Here is a 15708-nt window from a genome sequence, read left to right as displayed (position 1 = left end):
CAAACAATACTTGCGGATTCTGTTGTTCATTAATCTTGCTGTCAGGTGTCTCTAACTCCGCTTTCCACTGCACATTCATTTTTGTCACTTACTGGTGTCAGCAAAACAAACTTACTGCTCAGGTCGCTGTTGGAAATCCGCAGTGTGGCGTTCTCTGACTGCAGCGAGCGGTTCTTCTCCAGTAACAGAACCTCCAATGGTTTTGATGCATCCTGAATGAGGTAATATTTAGAGATGGAACAGATTAACGCCATAAATACTCCTGCGGAATTTTCTTTGCATTGAAAAAAAAAAAGTGCTAAAATGCCCTATCCGGTTAATTATAGGTACTGGTTCCCCATGGAGATAACATGGCTACAGATTATTAAAGCTCAGTTCACACTACCATTTCAATGCCCACTCCAGGGCTATTCTTGTGGTTAAAAATACTGGAACCCAAGACCCACCGTGATGTATCTGTTTTCACATTTGTGACATCATCACTGATAATGTGACTTTAAAAAAAATGTTTATTTCATTTAAAATGAATCTATTCTGCTAAATCTATTTTGCTAGACGCATTCCCTTAAAAATCGCCTTATCTGTCTGTCGCCTGTTGTAGTATATACTTTAACAAAGTGTTTTCTGATCAGTGTGCCCCCAGCTGTTGCAAAACTACAACTCCCACTATCCATGGACAGCAGTTTGTGGATGGTACCTTTTCTAGTATACTTTAACAGTGTTCCCCCACAGCTGTTGCAAAACTACAATGCCCAGCATGCACGGACAACTGTTCCCTTGTGAATGGCACCCGTTTAGTATACATTAAAGGGGTACTCCAGTGGAAAACATATTTTTTTTTAATGAATTGGTGTTAGAAAGTTAAACAGATTTGTAAATTACTTCTATTTAAAAATCTTAATCCTTTCAGCACTTAGTAGCAGCTGTATGATAGAGGAAATTCTTTTCTTTTTTAATTTCTTTTTTGTCTTGTCCACAGTGCTCTCTGCTGACACCTCTGTCCGTGTCAGGAACTGTCCAGAGCAGCATAGGTTTGCTATGGCGATACTGATTCCTGATACGGGCATTAGGTGTCAGCAGAGAGCACTGTGGACAAGACAAAAAAGAAACTCAAAAAGAAAAGAATTTCCTCTGTAGCATACAGCTGCTAAAAAGTACTGGAAGGGTAAAGATTTTTTAATAGAAGTGATTTACAAATCTGTTTAACTTTCTGGCACCAGTTCATTAAAAAAAAAAAAATGTTCTCCACCGGAGTACTCCTTTAACAAAGTGTTTTCCAACCAGTGTGCCTCCAGCTGTTGCAAAACTACAAATCCCTGCATGCCCGGACGGCCGAAGGCTGTCCGGGCATGCTGGGAGTTGTAGTTTTGCAAGAGATGAAGGCACACTGGTTGGAAAACAATGCTTTAACACATCACAACCTCTGGAATATACATTGTTGTGTTTTGTCCAATTGTTACTACTTGTATTTGGCATAACTGAAGAACGAATAAAAATACAGTTCCAAAATCCTAAAACCCAGTCTGTCATATCCATTTCAAGACTGGTCCAACATAGCTGACATGTCTGCATTGTAAACATAAGCAATGTCACTAGTGTGAACAGAACCCTATTCGGAATGTGTAAAAAATAAATAAATAAATAAATAAAAAAAGCCCAGACATTGAGTCCACAAAAATCTGCATTCAAATACGATCATAAAGCACAAAAGCAACAACAAGACTAGTCCCCAAATATCCGGAGACGCATTCGCATTACGGGTAGAGATGAGCGAACTTACAGTAAATTCGATTCGTCATGAACTTCTCGGCTCTGCAGTTGATGACTTTTCCTGCATAAATGAGTTCAGCTTTCAGGTGCTCCGGTGGGCTGGAAAAGGTGGATACAGTCCTAGGAGACTCTTTCCTAGGAATGTATCCACCTTTTCCAGCCCACAGGAGCACCTGAATTTACGCAGGAAAAGTCATCAACTGCCGAGCCGAGAAGTTTGTGACGAATCAAATTTACTGTAAGTTCGCTCATCTCTAATTACGGGCATACTGAAACAAATTTGTACCTGTGCACTTGATCCTTCAGACTGGGTAAACTCCATGGATTTCAGAATGCTGCAAAAATCAAAAGAGAAAGGTTACCGCTTATTTTTGCATATCTGAGAGAAAGAAGTAACGTCAGCCTTCCGAGTGTCAACATTGCGGGAAAAAACAACTCCGGGTAACTTTCTCAACTTGCTCGGCGGCACGGTAATCAGATAATGAATCAGAACACCAATCTATCCCTAGATAAAATACATCTTTCTTATGGGTCATTTAAATAATGCATCTCTCATTCCCAGCAGGCCACATCACGGCATAAAATTAAATGTTAATAAGGATATAACATTTGAAGCTGTCAGAAAGTGTATACATTTGTTAGTGTAGCTGCGAGGGACTTAGATTTGCATAACAGTCGTGGTTAAATAACACTGATATATATATATATATATATATATATTTTTTTTTTTTTTTCCGCCCTCCATAAATCTTATTTAAAGGAACCAGACTGGATTGCCTAAATATTGCAAATTAAACAGCTCATAAATATCCGGATTATTCCGTGTCTACGGTTGCTCTGCACAGATTCAAAGCGTACGTGCCGCCGTAGCCGACAGAGTTCGTGTATGTGGCGTGTGCAGGCGGCAAGTGTAAAATAGATCAGCAGATCAATTCATTATGAAATAAAAGCGTTCTTGAGACGGAGGCAAAAAGACACATTCTGCCGGCTGCGGGAATGCTCAGGAGAATGTGACCTAAAAACTCAGCGTGAATTACTGACATCATTGAGGCGGCAGACACAACACCAGGTATGAGAAATAACTAAGACGCAAGCAGAAAACTGGCGGCAGCACAGTCTTGGATTACCACTTCCGCCATATTGACACAGAGTAGGGCCGTATGTGGGATGTGGATTTTCCATGTGTTTCCCAACCAGGATTTTCCATGTGTTTCCCAACCAGGGTGCCTCCAGCTGTTGCAAAACTACATCTCCCAGCATGCCCGGACAGCCGAAGGCTGTCCGGGCATGCTGGGAGTTGTAGTTTTGCAACAGCTGGAGGCACCCTGGTTGGCAAACCCAGATCTACAGTGTTTCCAAACAGTGTGTCTCCACTACACTCCCAACTACAACTCCCAGCATGACCGGCTTGCCTTTGTGCTAAAAGAGTACAATCACTGCAGATCCACATTATTTCTGCACTAAGATCAACTACAGTGACACTTTCTTGGTGATTTTGACCAATTGCAAAAGAAACTGCAGTGAATCTACAAAGTATATGTAAATTTGAAATCTGAAAATTTGAAACAGATGATTTCTTCAAAAGGGTATTCCAGGATTTTTTTTTTTTTTTTTTTTTTTTTTATTATATCAACTGGCTCCAGAAAGTTAAACAGATTTGTAAATTACTTCTATTCTATTCCAAAAAATCTTAATCCTTGCAATACTTATCAGCTGCTTAAGTTGAGTTGTTCTTTTCTGTCTGGCAACAGTGCTCTCTGCTGACACCTCTGCTTGTCTCGAGAACTGCACAGAGTAGAAGAGGTTTGTTATGGGGATTTGCTGCTACTCTGGACAGTTCCCGAGACAGGTGTCATCAGAGAGCATTTAGAGAGAAAAGAACAGCTCAACTTTAGCAGCTGATAAGTACTGAAAGGATTAAGATTTTTTTTAATAGAAGTAATTTACAAATCTGTTTAACTTTCTGGAGCCAGCTGATTGATATATATATATATATATATAAAATTCCTGGATAACCCCGTTAAAATCTCATACAAATTGCTGGTACTGTAAGGGTTAGTTCCCATGAGGAACCTCTTTTTAGTCTGTTGTGTTTCCATGAGATGTCGCCCACGTAATGTGTATCTACACAGCATGTTTGTACAGCCCATGGTATATTTGCCATCCCTATTGCATTTCTTTTGATATTCTACTCATGCTTTTTAATATTGTTTTATGCATTTTGTCTACTAATTAAATCTCTTTATTCTTTTAATATATAGTTGTTATTGGGTCTTTTTTCTCTTTGGGGTTTGGTAGATTGAACATGTTCCATCTTCCGCCGGAATCCAAATCCCCGCTGGATGTTGCACTGCGGAACTTCCAAAGTGTGAACTAAGCCGCAGAATTGAAATCAATGGAAGGTTTCTGCACAAGGATATTCTGCGCGGATTCTCTGTAGTGTGAATAGGGCCTCACACAAGCAAATTCACAACAGAAAATCTGCAGCATATTTGACCATAAAAGTGATGGGAAGATCCAGCACCATAACTCCAGCTTTAATTGTGGTAGTGGCAAACAGACACTAAAGGACATGTCTACACCTCTACACCAGACAGCCGCTTCAATGAACCTGCATAGTACTGAAGCTACTAAACATCAAAGCAATATTTGACCAGGGGGCTTCAGAGGGGGCACAGGAATCAGCCATTAAAGGGGTATTCCACTGATAAACATTTTCTTTTTAATCAACTGGTGCCAGAAAGTTAAACATATTTGTAAATTACTTCTATTAAAAAATCTTAATTCTTCCAGTACTAATCAGCTGCTATATGTTCTCTGCTGACACCTCTGTCCATTTTAGGAACTGTCCAGAGTATGAGAAAATCCCCATAGCAAACCTATCTTGCTCTGGACAGTTCCTAAAATGGACAGAGGTGTCAGCAGAGAGCACTGTGGTCAGACAGAAAGGAAATTCAAAAGAAAGTGAATTCTTGTGGAGTAGGGATCGACCGATTATCGGTATGGCCAATATTATCGGCCGATAATCACGATTTTGGGCATTATCGGTATCGACAATTACCTTGCCGATAAGCCGATAATGCCCCCCCCCCCCAGACCCACCCCCCACCGTAGTGCTGGGCGGTATACCGGTATGGATTTATGCCCATACCGGTCGGGCCCCTACCCCACCCTCCGAGTCAATAAAATAAATAAATAAAATAAACTTACCCGTAATGGGGGTGGTCCAGGTCATCCTTCCTTCCTGTAGTGTCCGGCGCCATTCTGGGTGGAGGGTGAACCGGTCCGGGCTGTCCTTCTCCGGGGGTCCTCTTCTCCACTCCGGGCAGGCTCCGGCCTAGTACGCTGCATAGACGCCGCTACGCCGTGACGTCAGGTGCGTCGCTGCGCATGGGCGTCACTGCGCAGCGGCGTCTATGCTGCGCTACTAGGCCGGAGCCTGCCCGGAGTGGAGAAGAGGACCCCCGGAGAAGAAGGACAGCCCGGACCGGTTCACCCTCCACCCAGAATGCCGCCGGACACTACAGAAAGGAAGGATGGATGGCCCGGACCACCCTGACAGGTAGGGGAAAGAAGCGGGTGGTGGCAGCGGTGGCCTATGGCACCGCAAAAGCCACTGCAGTGCATTGATTTAAAGCACCCGCTTTAAATCAATGATCTGCAGCGGTGTCGAGGGGGGATAAATAGCCGATAACTTATACCGGAATATCGGTATAAGTTATCGGCTATCGGCCCTAACCTCCACCGATTATCGGTATCAGCTTTAAAAAACCGATATCGGTCGATCCCTACAGCAGCTGATAAGTACTGGAAGGATTAAGATTTTTTTAATAGAAGTCATTTACAAATCTGTTTAACTTTCTGGCACCAGTTGATTTAAAAAAAAATTTTCCCAGTGGAGTACCCCTTTAACTGGCCTTCTGGTTCTAAGAAGGTTAGAATGCAAGCCTCAGTAAGGTACCAATGCGAGTGGATACAATCTCAGGGCTAGGAAATAAGTTATCAGTATGTCAGTAATTGTATATAAATGATAAAAAGCATAAAACACTGCGCTATTCTACAGACGGCTTGTGGTAATACTATATTGGTAAGTGCACACTCTCCAGCACACTGGGCTGCAGTCGGCAGCAGTCACTGGCATCTTCAATGTAACTTTGTGATGGTGTATTAGGAGCGAAGGAACGGTTTTCCCAACACTCACAATGTAATTTCAACAAAATGATTTATGGCTGCAGGAAGCACTTGTCAAATAAAAAGAAGAAGGATTGGTAAGGAAGGCAAAACATCAGGAAAAGGCAAGGAGAAATAGATGCAGACGATTATATTACATTTCGGACAGCATATGATACAGTCGGGGCCGATGATATTCAAGTCAGCTACAAGCTGACCAGCACATATCAGTAAGGAAGCGCAGTACAGCATGAGCTTTTCTTTGGTGCCACTTCATAATCCTTATCATAGAAATACACAATACAGACCTTTTTTTTATGAAGATCTATAACAAAAATGGCCTATTTCGGTTATTATGTAAGATAAAGTCATACGTTTAAATGAATATCAAGCTCATATTTATCTATTTGCATATTAAGACTTTATAGGAGTCCATGATATATATTTTTGATAGAGAGTTCCAAATCCTCTGCACAGATATAGGTACAGTGGTCCCTCAAGTTACAATATTAATTGGTTCCAGGGCGACCATTGTATGTTGAGACTAGAGATGAGCGAACTTACAGTAAATTCGATTCATCACGAACTTCTCGGCTCGGCAGTTGATGACTTATCCTGCATGAATTAGTTCAGCCTTCAGGTGCTCCGGTGGGCTGGAAAAGGTGGATACATTCTTACGAAATAGTCTCCTAGGACTGTATCCACCTTTTCCAGCCCACCGGAGCACCGGAAAGCTGAACTAATTTATGCAGGAAAAGTCATCAACTGCCGAGCCGAGAAGTTCATGATGAATCGAATTTACTGTAAGTTCGCTCATCTCTAGTTGAGACCATAACTCTATGGAAACCTGGTACAGTAATTGGTTCTGAAGCCACCAAAATGTCATCCAAAAAATAGGAAAAAGTGAGGATTAAAGAAAAATAAGTAGATAACTAATACAGATAAAGCAATTCCTTACATATAAAAGTAAGAAAGATCTGCTGGGAGCTGTAATCCCTGTCTATGTCAGTGTTTCACAACCAGGGTGCCTCCAGCTGTTGCAAAACTACAACTCCCAGTATGCCCGGACAGCCAAAGGCTGTCCGGGCATGCTGGGAGTTGTAGTTTTGCAACAGCTGGAGGCAACCTCTTTGGGAAACACTGGTCTATGTCAGTGTTTCCCAACCCAGTCCTCAAAGGCACACCAACATTCCGGGTTTTTTCAGTTACTCCATTGGAATAGAACAGGGAAAAATGTTAATCCTGGACTGTTGGTGTGCCTTGAGGACTGGGTTGGGAAACACTGATCTGTGTAGAGGACAGAAGCTTCTTCAGGGTCCTGTACAGTACAGGCAATGTCCTAAAAAAAAAAAAGGGAAATGGAGCCGCCCTCACCTGATGCCCAAAGGAGCAGCTAACCCTGGCACAGGTAAAGAGAACAGAACATGTAGTACCTCCCTGTACTGTAGGGGGCGCTACCAGACACCAGTCAGTGCATGCACTTTAGGAATACAGGGGTTTTACCAGTGAAATATCCATTCTGATTGGTCGGTTCTTCCAACCATTGACACGTTTCGCAGATTCCATAGCATTGTATGTTGAGTCTGGTTTCAAGTTACAATGATCCAGAAAAGACCATTGTATGTTGAAACTATTGTATGTTGAGGCCATTGTAAGTTGAGGGTTCACTGTATAAGAGATAGCATGCTTGCTGCCCGCAGCTACTACTGGAGGAAGCTTTCTGTATACTGTTTATATATTGAAGTAACTAATAAGACAGTATTCAGAACGCTTCAGCAGCTACAGGCACCTAGCATGTTATTTTATTAGGTTCACACATAGTAAAAGGAAAAGCAAAAAACAGCAGTAATATAGGTACATTAATTGGCCATATTTTTATCTAATAATGTGTTCAATTACAGTTCAAGGAAAAAAATGCAGTCATTCTATTTTTACACCTATTTAACTACAGTTTTTTGGTTATTATTTTACTATGAGTGAACTTAGCTCTAAAGGGGTACTCCGCTGCAAAATATCTTATTCCCTATACAAAGGAAAGGGCATAAGATGTCTGATTGTGGGGGTCCCGCTCTGGGCGCTGTGCAGAACACGGGAGCTTGGAGCTTCCAGGTTTGTGATGTCACACCACGCCCCCTTCATTCATGTCTATGGGAGGGGGTGTGAAAACTAGTACATAGCAGTCACTCCTCCTCCCACAGACAAGAACGGAGGGGGCATGGTGGCTGTGGTCGCCAGTCATCCGAGCATAGGGCCGAGTTCGCTCCGTGCACCAGATGACTGGGGTGATGCAGCGAAGATCACGGGGGTCCCAGCGGCGGGACCCCTGCGATCAAACATCTGATCCCCTATCCTTTGGATAGGAGATAAGATGTTTAGCAGTGGGGTGCCCATTTAAAGGAAACTCATATTGTCATGTCTACCTAACAGTTAACCATTATACTTATGACCGATCGGGGTCCGTTAATCTCTAGATATAGCCAGGTGAAGAGCGGAGTAGCGTGCTTCACTCCCTGGCTGACCACAATCTCCATCCAATTCCCAGAAACAGCCCCATAGACTTATAATAGAGCCCCTTCCTGCAAATCTTAGTTTCTGCTGTGGATTTAGAAAGCTGAACGGTAACAATTGAGTAATGACCCTCAGAAATGTTTTTTTTTGGGGGGAGGCATCTGTTTGAGGGTGGAAAGTTATAGGTAAAGTAAGTTAAAACGTTTTTACACCAGGATTGATAGCAGTTTTAAGTGCTTGGGTCCCTGTGACCAGATATTTAGGCCATTTCCAACCAAAATATCCTTGGAGAAAACCTCCTTAGGGTATGTTCACACAGCAGAATGTCCGTGCGTAAAATTTCCGGGTGCACATTCTGCAGACAGCGTGCGTTGATAGAACATGCTGGGGCTAGGACCACTGGGAAATGCGGCGTCTTAAAGACAGCAATGCATTTCTGAGTGGTATCTGCAAAAAAGAAGACATGTCTATTCTTTTTGCAGACGCTGCAATCAGGACTTCTGCTGAAGAAACATCTACTGCAGAAATTCTGTACTGTGTAAAGTGCAGCAGAATTCCATTGAAATCAAAGGGACCCGCTGCAGCGGAATTTCCAAGAGGAATATTCTCACAGAACTCCTCTCGGAAATTCCGCCGAGTGAACATGTCCTTAGAGGGATTGTCCTGGGATCTAAGAAATTCTATGCAGACCTTGCTCCTCGATGCCCCACTCCTGGTGCATGTACTACGTTGTTCCTGCCACATGTTGGCAAAGGCACAACTACATGTGTGTCCAATGGTTGTATATGTTACAGCAATCCCAGCAACGCTGTGCTTACATGTAGCAGTCACAACATCGAACTTTCCCCAGCGAAAAGCCACAGAGCTGGAACTGGAACACAGGGGAGTAAGGAAAGTATATAGCTACTAATAACCTAAGACAATCCCTAAAAGGGTGTGTTCACATTTGGCCAAGGTTCCCATTAAAAAAATTTCAATAAGTAAATAAATATATATAAAAAAAAAAAAAAAAAAAAAAAAAATTATATATATATATATATATATAAAATGTGCATTCAACTTGGTATTCACAAATATTCCACTTGCAAAAAAAAAAAAAAAAAAACCTGTGTACAATATAAACAAAGGGTTTAAGTAAAAGAATAACACCAATTAGTTAACAGCAAACCCCTATATACATTATATATGTTAGGCTACATACGTAAGCTCCTTTTTAATTTCTTCATAGTCCGCCTGCACTTTCAGTTTTTCTTCAAGTTGCTGTGTAGATAAAAAAAAATATATATATATCAATTAGAAAAAAAAACAGTAGATTGTTCAAATAAAAAATGTATACACTGTAATATTTACACTGTTCAAAATTGTACGGAGCCAAAAAATGTTAATATTTAACTATTAAACAGATTGACATTACATTAAAACATTGAGCCTATTCAGGCATCCTTATAGAGTGTAGTTCCCTTTCCTATAAATTAGCATAGCCTAGGGTTGCTATAAAACATTGTTTTCCAACCAGGGTGCCTCCAGCTGTTGCAAAACTACAACTCCCAGCATGCCCGGACAGCCGTTGGCTGTCCGGGCATGCTAGGAGTTGTAGTTTTGCAACAGCTTGGGGCATCCTGTTTAAGGAACACTGCTATAAAGAAGGTCTCTCTAGAGAACACCGTTTGCACTGCCCATTGCAACCTGTGATGACTTTATTTATAACAGTGAAAAGTGGACAAGCCCTTTGAGTTATTTGTTCTGAGTCTTTGCTTGTTTGATTGGACAATCAAAATAAGATCCATCCAGAAAGCTGCAGTTAAAGGAGAACTCAAGTGAAAACATCATTTTTTATTCCTTATGCCCAGGCTGCTGGTATAGAAATAATAAACATTAACCTACCTTCCACTCCTCCCCCTGGTGATGCAGATATCTCCGTCCTGTTCTCTGGCTCTGGTCCTCGTCCGGCTTTTGGTGGACAACACGGCTGATTGTTGGCCTCAGTGTCATGTAACGGGCCCTTTGCACCAGGAATAAGACCAGGCCTGGACTCGTTACATGACACTGCCGCTCAGCCTATCACCGCCCGAGGAAGGACATCGTAAGAATACCAGGGCTGTAGGACAGGATGGTAATATTGAGAGGGCGGCGGAAGGTAGGTGAATGTTTTTTTTATTCCGGTATTCCGGGCATAAGGCATTAAAAAAAAGAAAAAAGTTTTCACTGGAGTCCTCCTTTTACATAGTCTGGAGCAGGAGTCAAGTCCTGCAGGAACGCCTGGGAACTTAGTTCCTGCACTTTTTTTCACTGCAGGAACACCATTCCCATTAGCAGGACCAGCCCTTGAGTGGAAATCATGAGCGAGTTCCCTCACTTCCTTTTCTAGGACTTGATCCCTTGTCTGGAGGCATAGAACAGTGGTGTAGCAAAACATTTTCAGAGGTTCCAGTTGTAACCAAACTCCATTGTCTAGGAAGTCAACATGCTTTAAAGGGGAAGATACAGAGTTTGTCCTATAGAGATACATGGAGGGGTGTGTCAGCCATCACTTCATGCTAGGGTCAACAGTAATCCGTGCACAGAGCGGAGGTCAACTCCATGCATGGGGAGAGCCAGGGAGCCGGGCAGGAGATTGCGTGGGGGTCCCAGCAGTCAAGTACCGGCGTTCTCCTTTAAGTTGGAGATGTGATGGCACAATGGTTTTTATAATTATTGTTCAAAGATGAGGTCATAGTAATGTATAAATGAATAATGTATTATATCGTACAACAGTCCTACACAGCATCTTTTCACAAGCAGCCACTGACGTGGTTACGAGGTTGTCCCAAGTAGAACTTGTAGCAAGACCCAAAAGCTTCTGATCATTTCCCAGTCAGATTCCACCAATATATTCTAACTTCAGTTTCTTTATGCATAGTATAAGGTCATAGTAGGCAGGATGCATTATTGTCTACTGTACGTTCATGAACAAAGGTCAATTCAGTTTTCCAGACTGGTGTTTTTATGAAGCGTGTTCGGTCTCTACATATTGGCACTGTGACTAGTGACTCTGCAGTTCAGCCCTCCAGTGCCAATGGTGAGAATGATTGATAATTATACAATTCCGCGTTGCTGCTAGATACATTGCACATTATAGCAAACAAATGTCACTATGAATTCCCTACTTAAATTGTTAATGTGATTTTAATGGTGCTAGGGAAGGCCTACATCTGGGATCCATTCACATGCCAAGATGCATGGAGCTGAACAAACTGTTATTCAGATTCAACAAAATGACAAAAGGGTGCCTGAAAACAGTTGTTAGAAATATAGTACATTAACCTCTTCTCTATAGAGGGCATACGGAATGTTTCATCTACAAATGTCCATTGACGGAGAAAGGCAAGTTCTGCATTATTAAGGCTGGGGGAAGGGGAGTCTGCAATCTCTGACAAGAAGAAAAATGAATTGTAAAGACCATGTGTGGCTTCAAATATATAGCATCATATGTAAAATAATAGACTACACACATTTGCAAAGTATGACAGCACTGTAAGTGTCGAAGACCTCAACAATGCCATTGCTTACAATTGGCTATAGGATGACTGCTGCTGGGCGACAACAGACATATTCGTAAGCTAAATAGGTTTGTTTCTCACATGCAGAGAACTATAAAGCAATGCTAATCTAATAATTTTTTAATCAATACAGTAAAATCACGATAATCGCGTGAATCGATTTTTTTCTTACACCCCTATAAAGCATGCATTTCGCTCAATAGAACAATGGGGGTTTGGTTGTTGCGGCTGTAATGCAGCTGTATGAAACCACCCTAAAGCTGGCCAAACATATCAAATCGAAAGCCATTTCTCCCAATCCCACCGCCCCATACACTCTCATCTCAGAAGAGTGTGCATGTAACCCGAAAGCGCAGAAAGCTGCTGCCAGACACCTCAGATAGGGGCTTATCTCACCAAGAACAAAGGGATAAGGTAGTTGTAATCCAACATGCTTGACCATTCTCTTCCGTAACCATTGCCATTAGCAAAGGATCAGGAGACCCATACCTATTAATCTGAAGCTCTTGCTGAATCAGTGGGTTCAGATACTTTATTTTAATGTGTTTGGGTAAGCTTTAATTCTTGAATCAAGCTTTTAAAAATACTACTTCTACCATATCTTAGTTTTACCTTTTCATAGAAAAGCTGTGCAACAAAAGGTCACAATCCCAGCTTGTGACTCAGACCTCCAAAGTAGCAACAATGGATTACGGCACACCTTAGGCAGGAATAGGAGGTGATTTCTTATGGAAAATTATTATATATGGTGCCTGAAATATAATGCAGAACCTGACCTATTATATTGATATAATGCTGTTCTGGCATTTGCGCTTCAGCATGCATGTCAAGGCAGAAATTTATTTTCATGTTCAGAACACAAGACAAATTTTTTGGTGACATCATTTATCAAAGCATGTGGACGTACGCAAAGCTGGCTCTAGTGATGCATGCAGGACAGAATAAAAGATTCAGAGAGATCAAAAGGTTTCGCTTTTGTGCGTGCCTTTAAAACACAGTCTATTAGAGATGACTCATTGAGCACAATTTCTTGATGTCTGGAATTAGCGGGTATACATGCAAAGATGCACAATATGCTGCAACAGGGTATTTTGTAGGGTAATAAAGGTTAATGGTAGTTCTCCAGTCCTCAGCATGTTTAACATAACAGCAAGATTGAGAAGTAATTCCACGTAAACATTGGCCCTGATTTACTAAGAGTGGAGTGTAGGTTTCTTTGTGGGTTTTAATTCTCTTCAATTTTTTTTCACGGTATTTACTAAGGTTTCCCAAAATTTTGCACTTTTCCCTACATTTTGCTTTTTTACACATCTGATCTATGGGGTTTTCCTCAGCTCAAATCCACCACATTTTCTGTGGAAACCTTATTAAATATGTTGGGGACACGCCCCCTTTTCGGTGATCACGCCCCCTTTTCCTGACTGCCACACATCCTTTTTGGGTTTTCACAGTAAAATGGAGGGTTAGTTGAGTTTTTTCAATTCTGGTGCAAATTCTAGTGCAGACAGAATTTCTGGCACAATGGGCCAGAATCGGGCGCATAACCTGACTTAACATGTCAGGTTTACAATAGTAGATGAGGGCCATCATTTGCTTCTCATCGCACTGAGAACTGTTCTTTATAGTTGCCCAGAACTGTTTATGTCTTTTCTCTATACAACCTTAAGTTTGTTATAGACAAGAGATAGCAATTGAATTTAAATGGGCACTGTCAGATTCATAAAACTTTTTATATGTTATACATCTTGGCAAAACATTAACCTTTCTAATATACTTCATAAGAAAATTTTATTTCCTTTTTATAGAAATCATGGATTATAAAATCATGGCTTTGTCCAAGCTGAAGCACAGGCATGGACAAAGTCCAGTAAGTGAGGGTGGGCTAGCACTTCTCCGTGCTCTCTCCTGTCTGATAGCACTCCTCTATGCTCTCTCCTGTCTGATAGCACTCCTCTGTGCTCTCTCTCCTGTCTGATAGCACTCCTCTGTGCTCTCTCTCTCCTGTCTGATAGCACTCCTCTGTGCTCTCTCCTGTCTGATAGTACTCCTCTGTGCTCTCTCCTGTCTGATAATACTCCTCTGTGCTCTCTCCTGTCTGATAGCACTCCTCTGTGCTCTCTCCTGTCTGATAGCACTCCTCTGTGCTCTCTCCTGTCTGATAGCACTCCTCTGTGCTCTCTCCTGTCTGATAGCACTCCTCTGTGCTCTCTCCTGTCTGATAGTACTCCTCTGTGCTCTCTCCCGTCTGATAGCACTTCTCTGTGCTCTCTCCTGTCCGATAGTACTCCTCTGTGCTCTCTCCTGTCCGATAGTACTCCTCTGTGCTCTCTCCTGACTGATAGGACTCCTCAGTGCTCTCTCCTGTCCGATAGTACTCCTCTGTGCTCTCTCCTGTCTGATAGGACTCCTCTGTGCTCTCTCCTGTCTGATAGGATGACTCTGTGCTCTCTCCTGTCTGATAGTACTCCTCTGTGCTCTCTCCTGTCTGATAGGCATCCTCTGTGCTCTCTCCTGTCTGATAGCACTCCCCTGTGCTCTCTCCTGTCTGATAGGATGACTCTGTGCTCTCTCCTGTCTGATAGTACTCCTCTGTGCTCTCTCCTGTCTGATAGGCATCCTCTGTGCTCTCTCCTGTCTGATAGTACTCCTCTGTGCTCTCTCCTGTCTGATAGGCATCCTCTGTGCTCTCTCCTGTCTGATAGGCATCCTCTGTGCTCTCTCCTGTCTGATAGCACTCCTCTGTGCTCTCTCCCGTCTGATGGGACTCCTCTGTGCTCTCTCCTGTCTGATAGTACTCCTCTGTGCTCACTCCTGTCTGATAATACTCTCTGTGCTCTCTTCTGTCTGATAGTACTCCTCTGTGCTCTCTTCTGTATTATAGTACTCTTCTGTGCTCTCTCTACTGTCCTATCAGTACTGGCTGTCAGGGCATGCGGAAAGTTGTCGTTTTGCAACAGCTGAGGGCATACTGGTTGGGAAACACTGCCCCATCTCAACATAGGATGGGTCAAAAAAATCCAACAAGACCAATTCTTTCAACATGACCAGTTATGAATGAATCCTGGGGCACTTAACCAACGGGATAAAAAGTGTATATTTTAGTGTGTGTATAAATAGCAAAAAGTAGCCCCAGTATTGCACGCCAGTCCAATGGCACTTACTTTAAGAGTGCTGTTCTTGGTGGTTAGCTGCTGCTCAAGCTGAGATATTTGAGAAGCTGAGTTTTCACGGAGCTTTGTAAGACTGGCCTGTAACCTCTGTACATCTTCCACAAGCTGGGCTATCTCGCGCTCCTTTGCAGTAAGTTCAACTTCCATATTGGAGCGAGCTGATCCCTCCGTCGTCTGATCCTATTTGCGGGAAAAGAGACAAGAGAATTTTAGGTTTACTTTATTATAAAAAAAATAAAAACAAGAAATCACACCGGGTATTTATATATAAATTATATTTGACATTAGAAAGAACTCAAAATGAATGAAGTATTACTATATACAGTACTAAAAACAACAATAGTAAATGACATGAATGTGATTTTGAACAATTACTTCAGTGAACACTTATACATATCTTACATGTCAATGCCACTCATACATAATAGTCATATAGTTTCCACTGTTGCAGTCATGCACTGTGTAAGGTCATATAGATCCTGTGGCTGGGGGGCAGATATACTAAGTTCTTGATGTAGCCCCATAGAAAGAGGTTGCAGGATGTTAGATCT

The 15708-nt window shown here is 42.1% G+C and overlaps 1 protein-coding gene across 3 annotated transcripts in view; it reads right to left on the bottom strand.

The window, feature by feature from the left end:
- Window positions 1-15708, bottom strand: part of CUX1 (cut like homeobox 1) — a 421420-nt gene that overhangs the window by 155928 nt on the left and 249784 nt on the right. For all 3 annotated transcript variants that reach the window (XM_056558499.1, XM_056558500.1, XM_056558501.1), the window contains exons 11-14: window positions 15149-15337; window positions 9650-9708; window positions 2057-2105; window positions 116-212 (exon numbers count right to left, since the gene is read on the bottom strand). In XM_056558499.1, coding sequence (XP_056414474.1) covers window positions 116-212; window positions 2057-2105; window positions 9650-9708; window positions 15149-15337 — 394 coding nt within the window. The remainder of the gene's footprint in view (window positions 1-115; window positions 213-2056; window positions 2106-9649; window positions 9709-15148; window positions 15338-15708) is intronic.

This window comes from Hyla sarda, chromosome 2 (genome assembly GCF_029499605.1).
Source record: "Hyla sarda isolate aHylSar1 chromosome 2, aHylSar1.hap1, whole genome shotgun sequence".
Classification (NCBI taxonomy): domain Eukaryota; kingdom Metazoa; phylum Chordata; class Amphibia; order Anura; family Hylidae; genus Hyla; species Hyla sarda.
The sequence above is the reverse complement of the archived record's forward strand: the minus strand, read 5'-3'. Positions and strand labels throughout refer to the sequence as shown.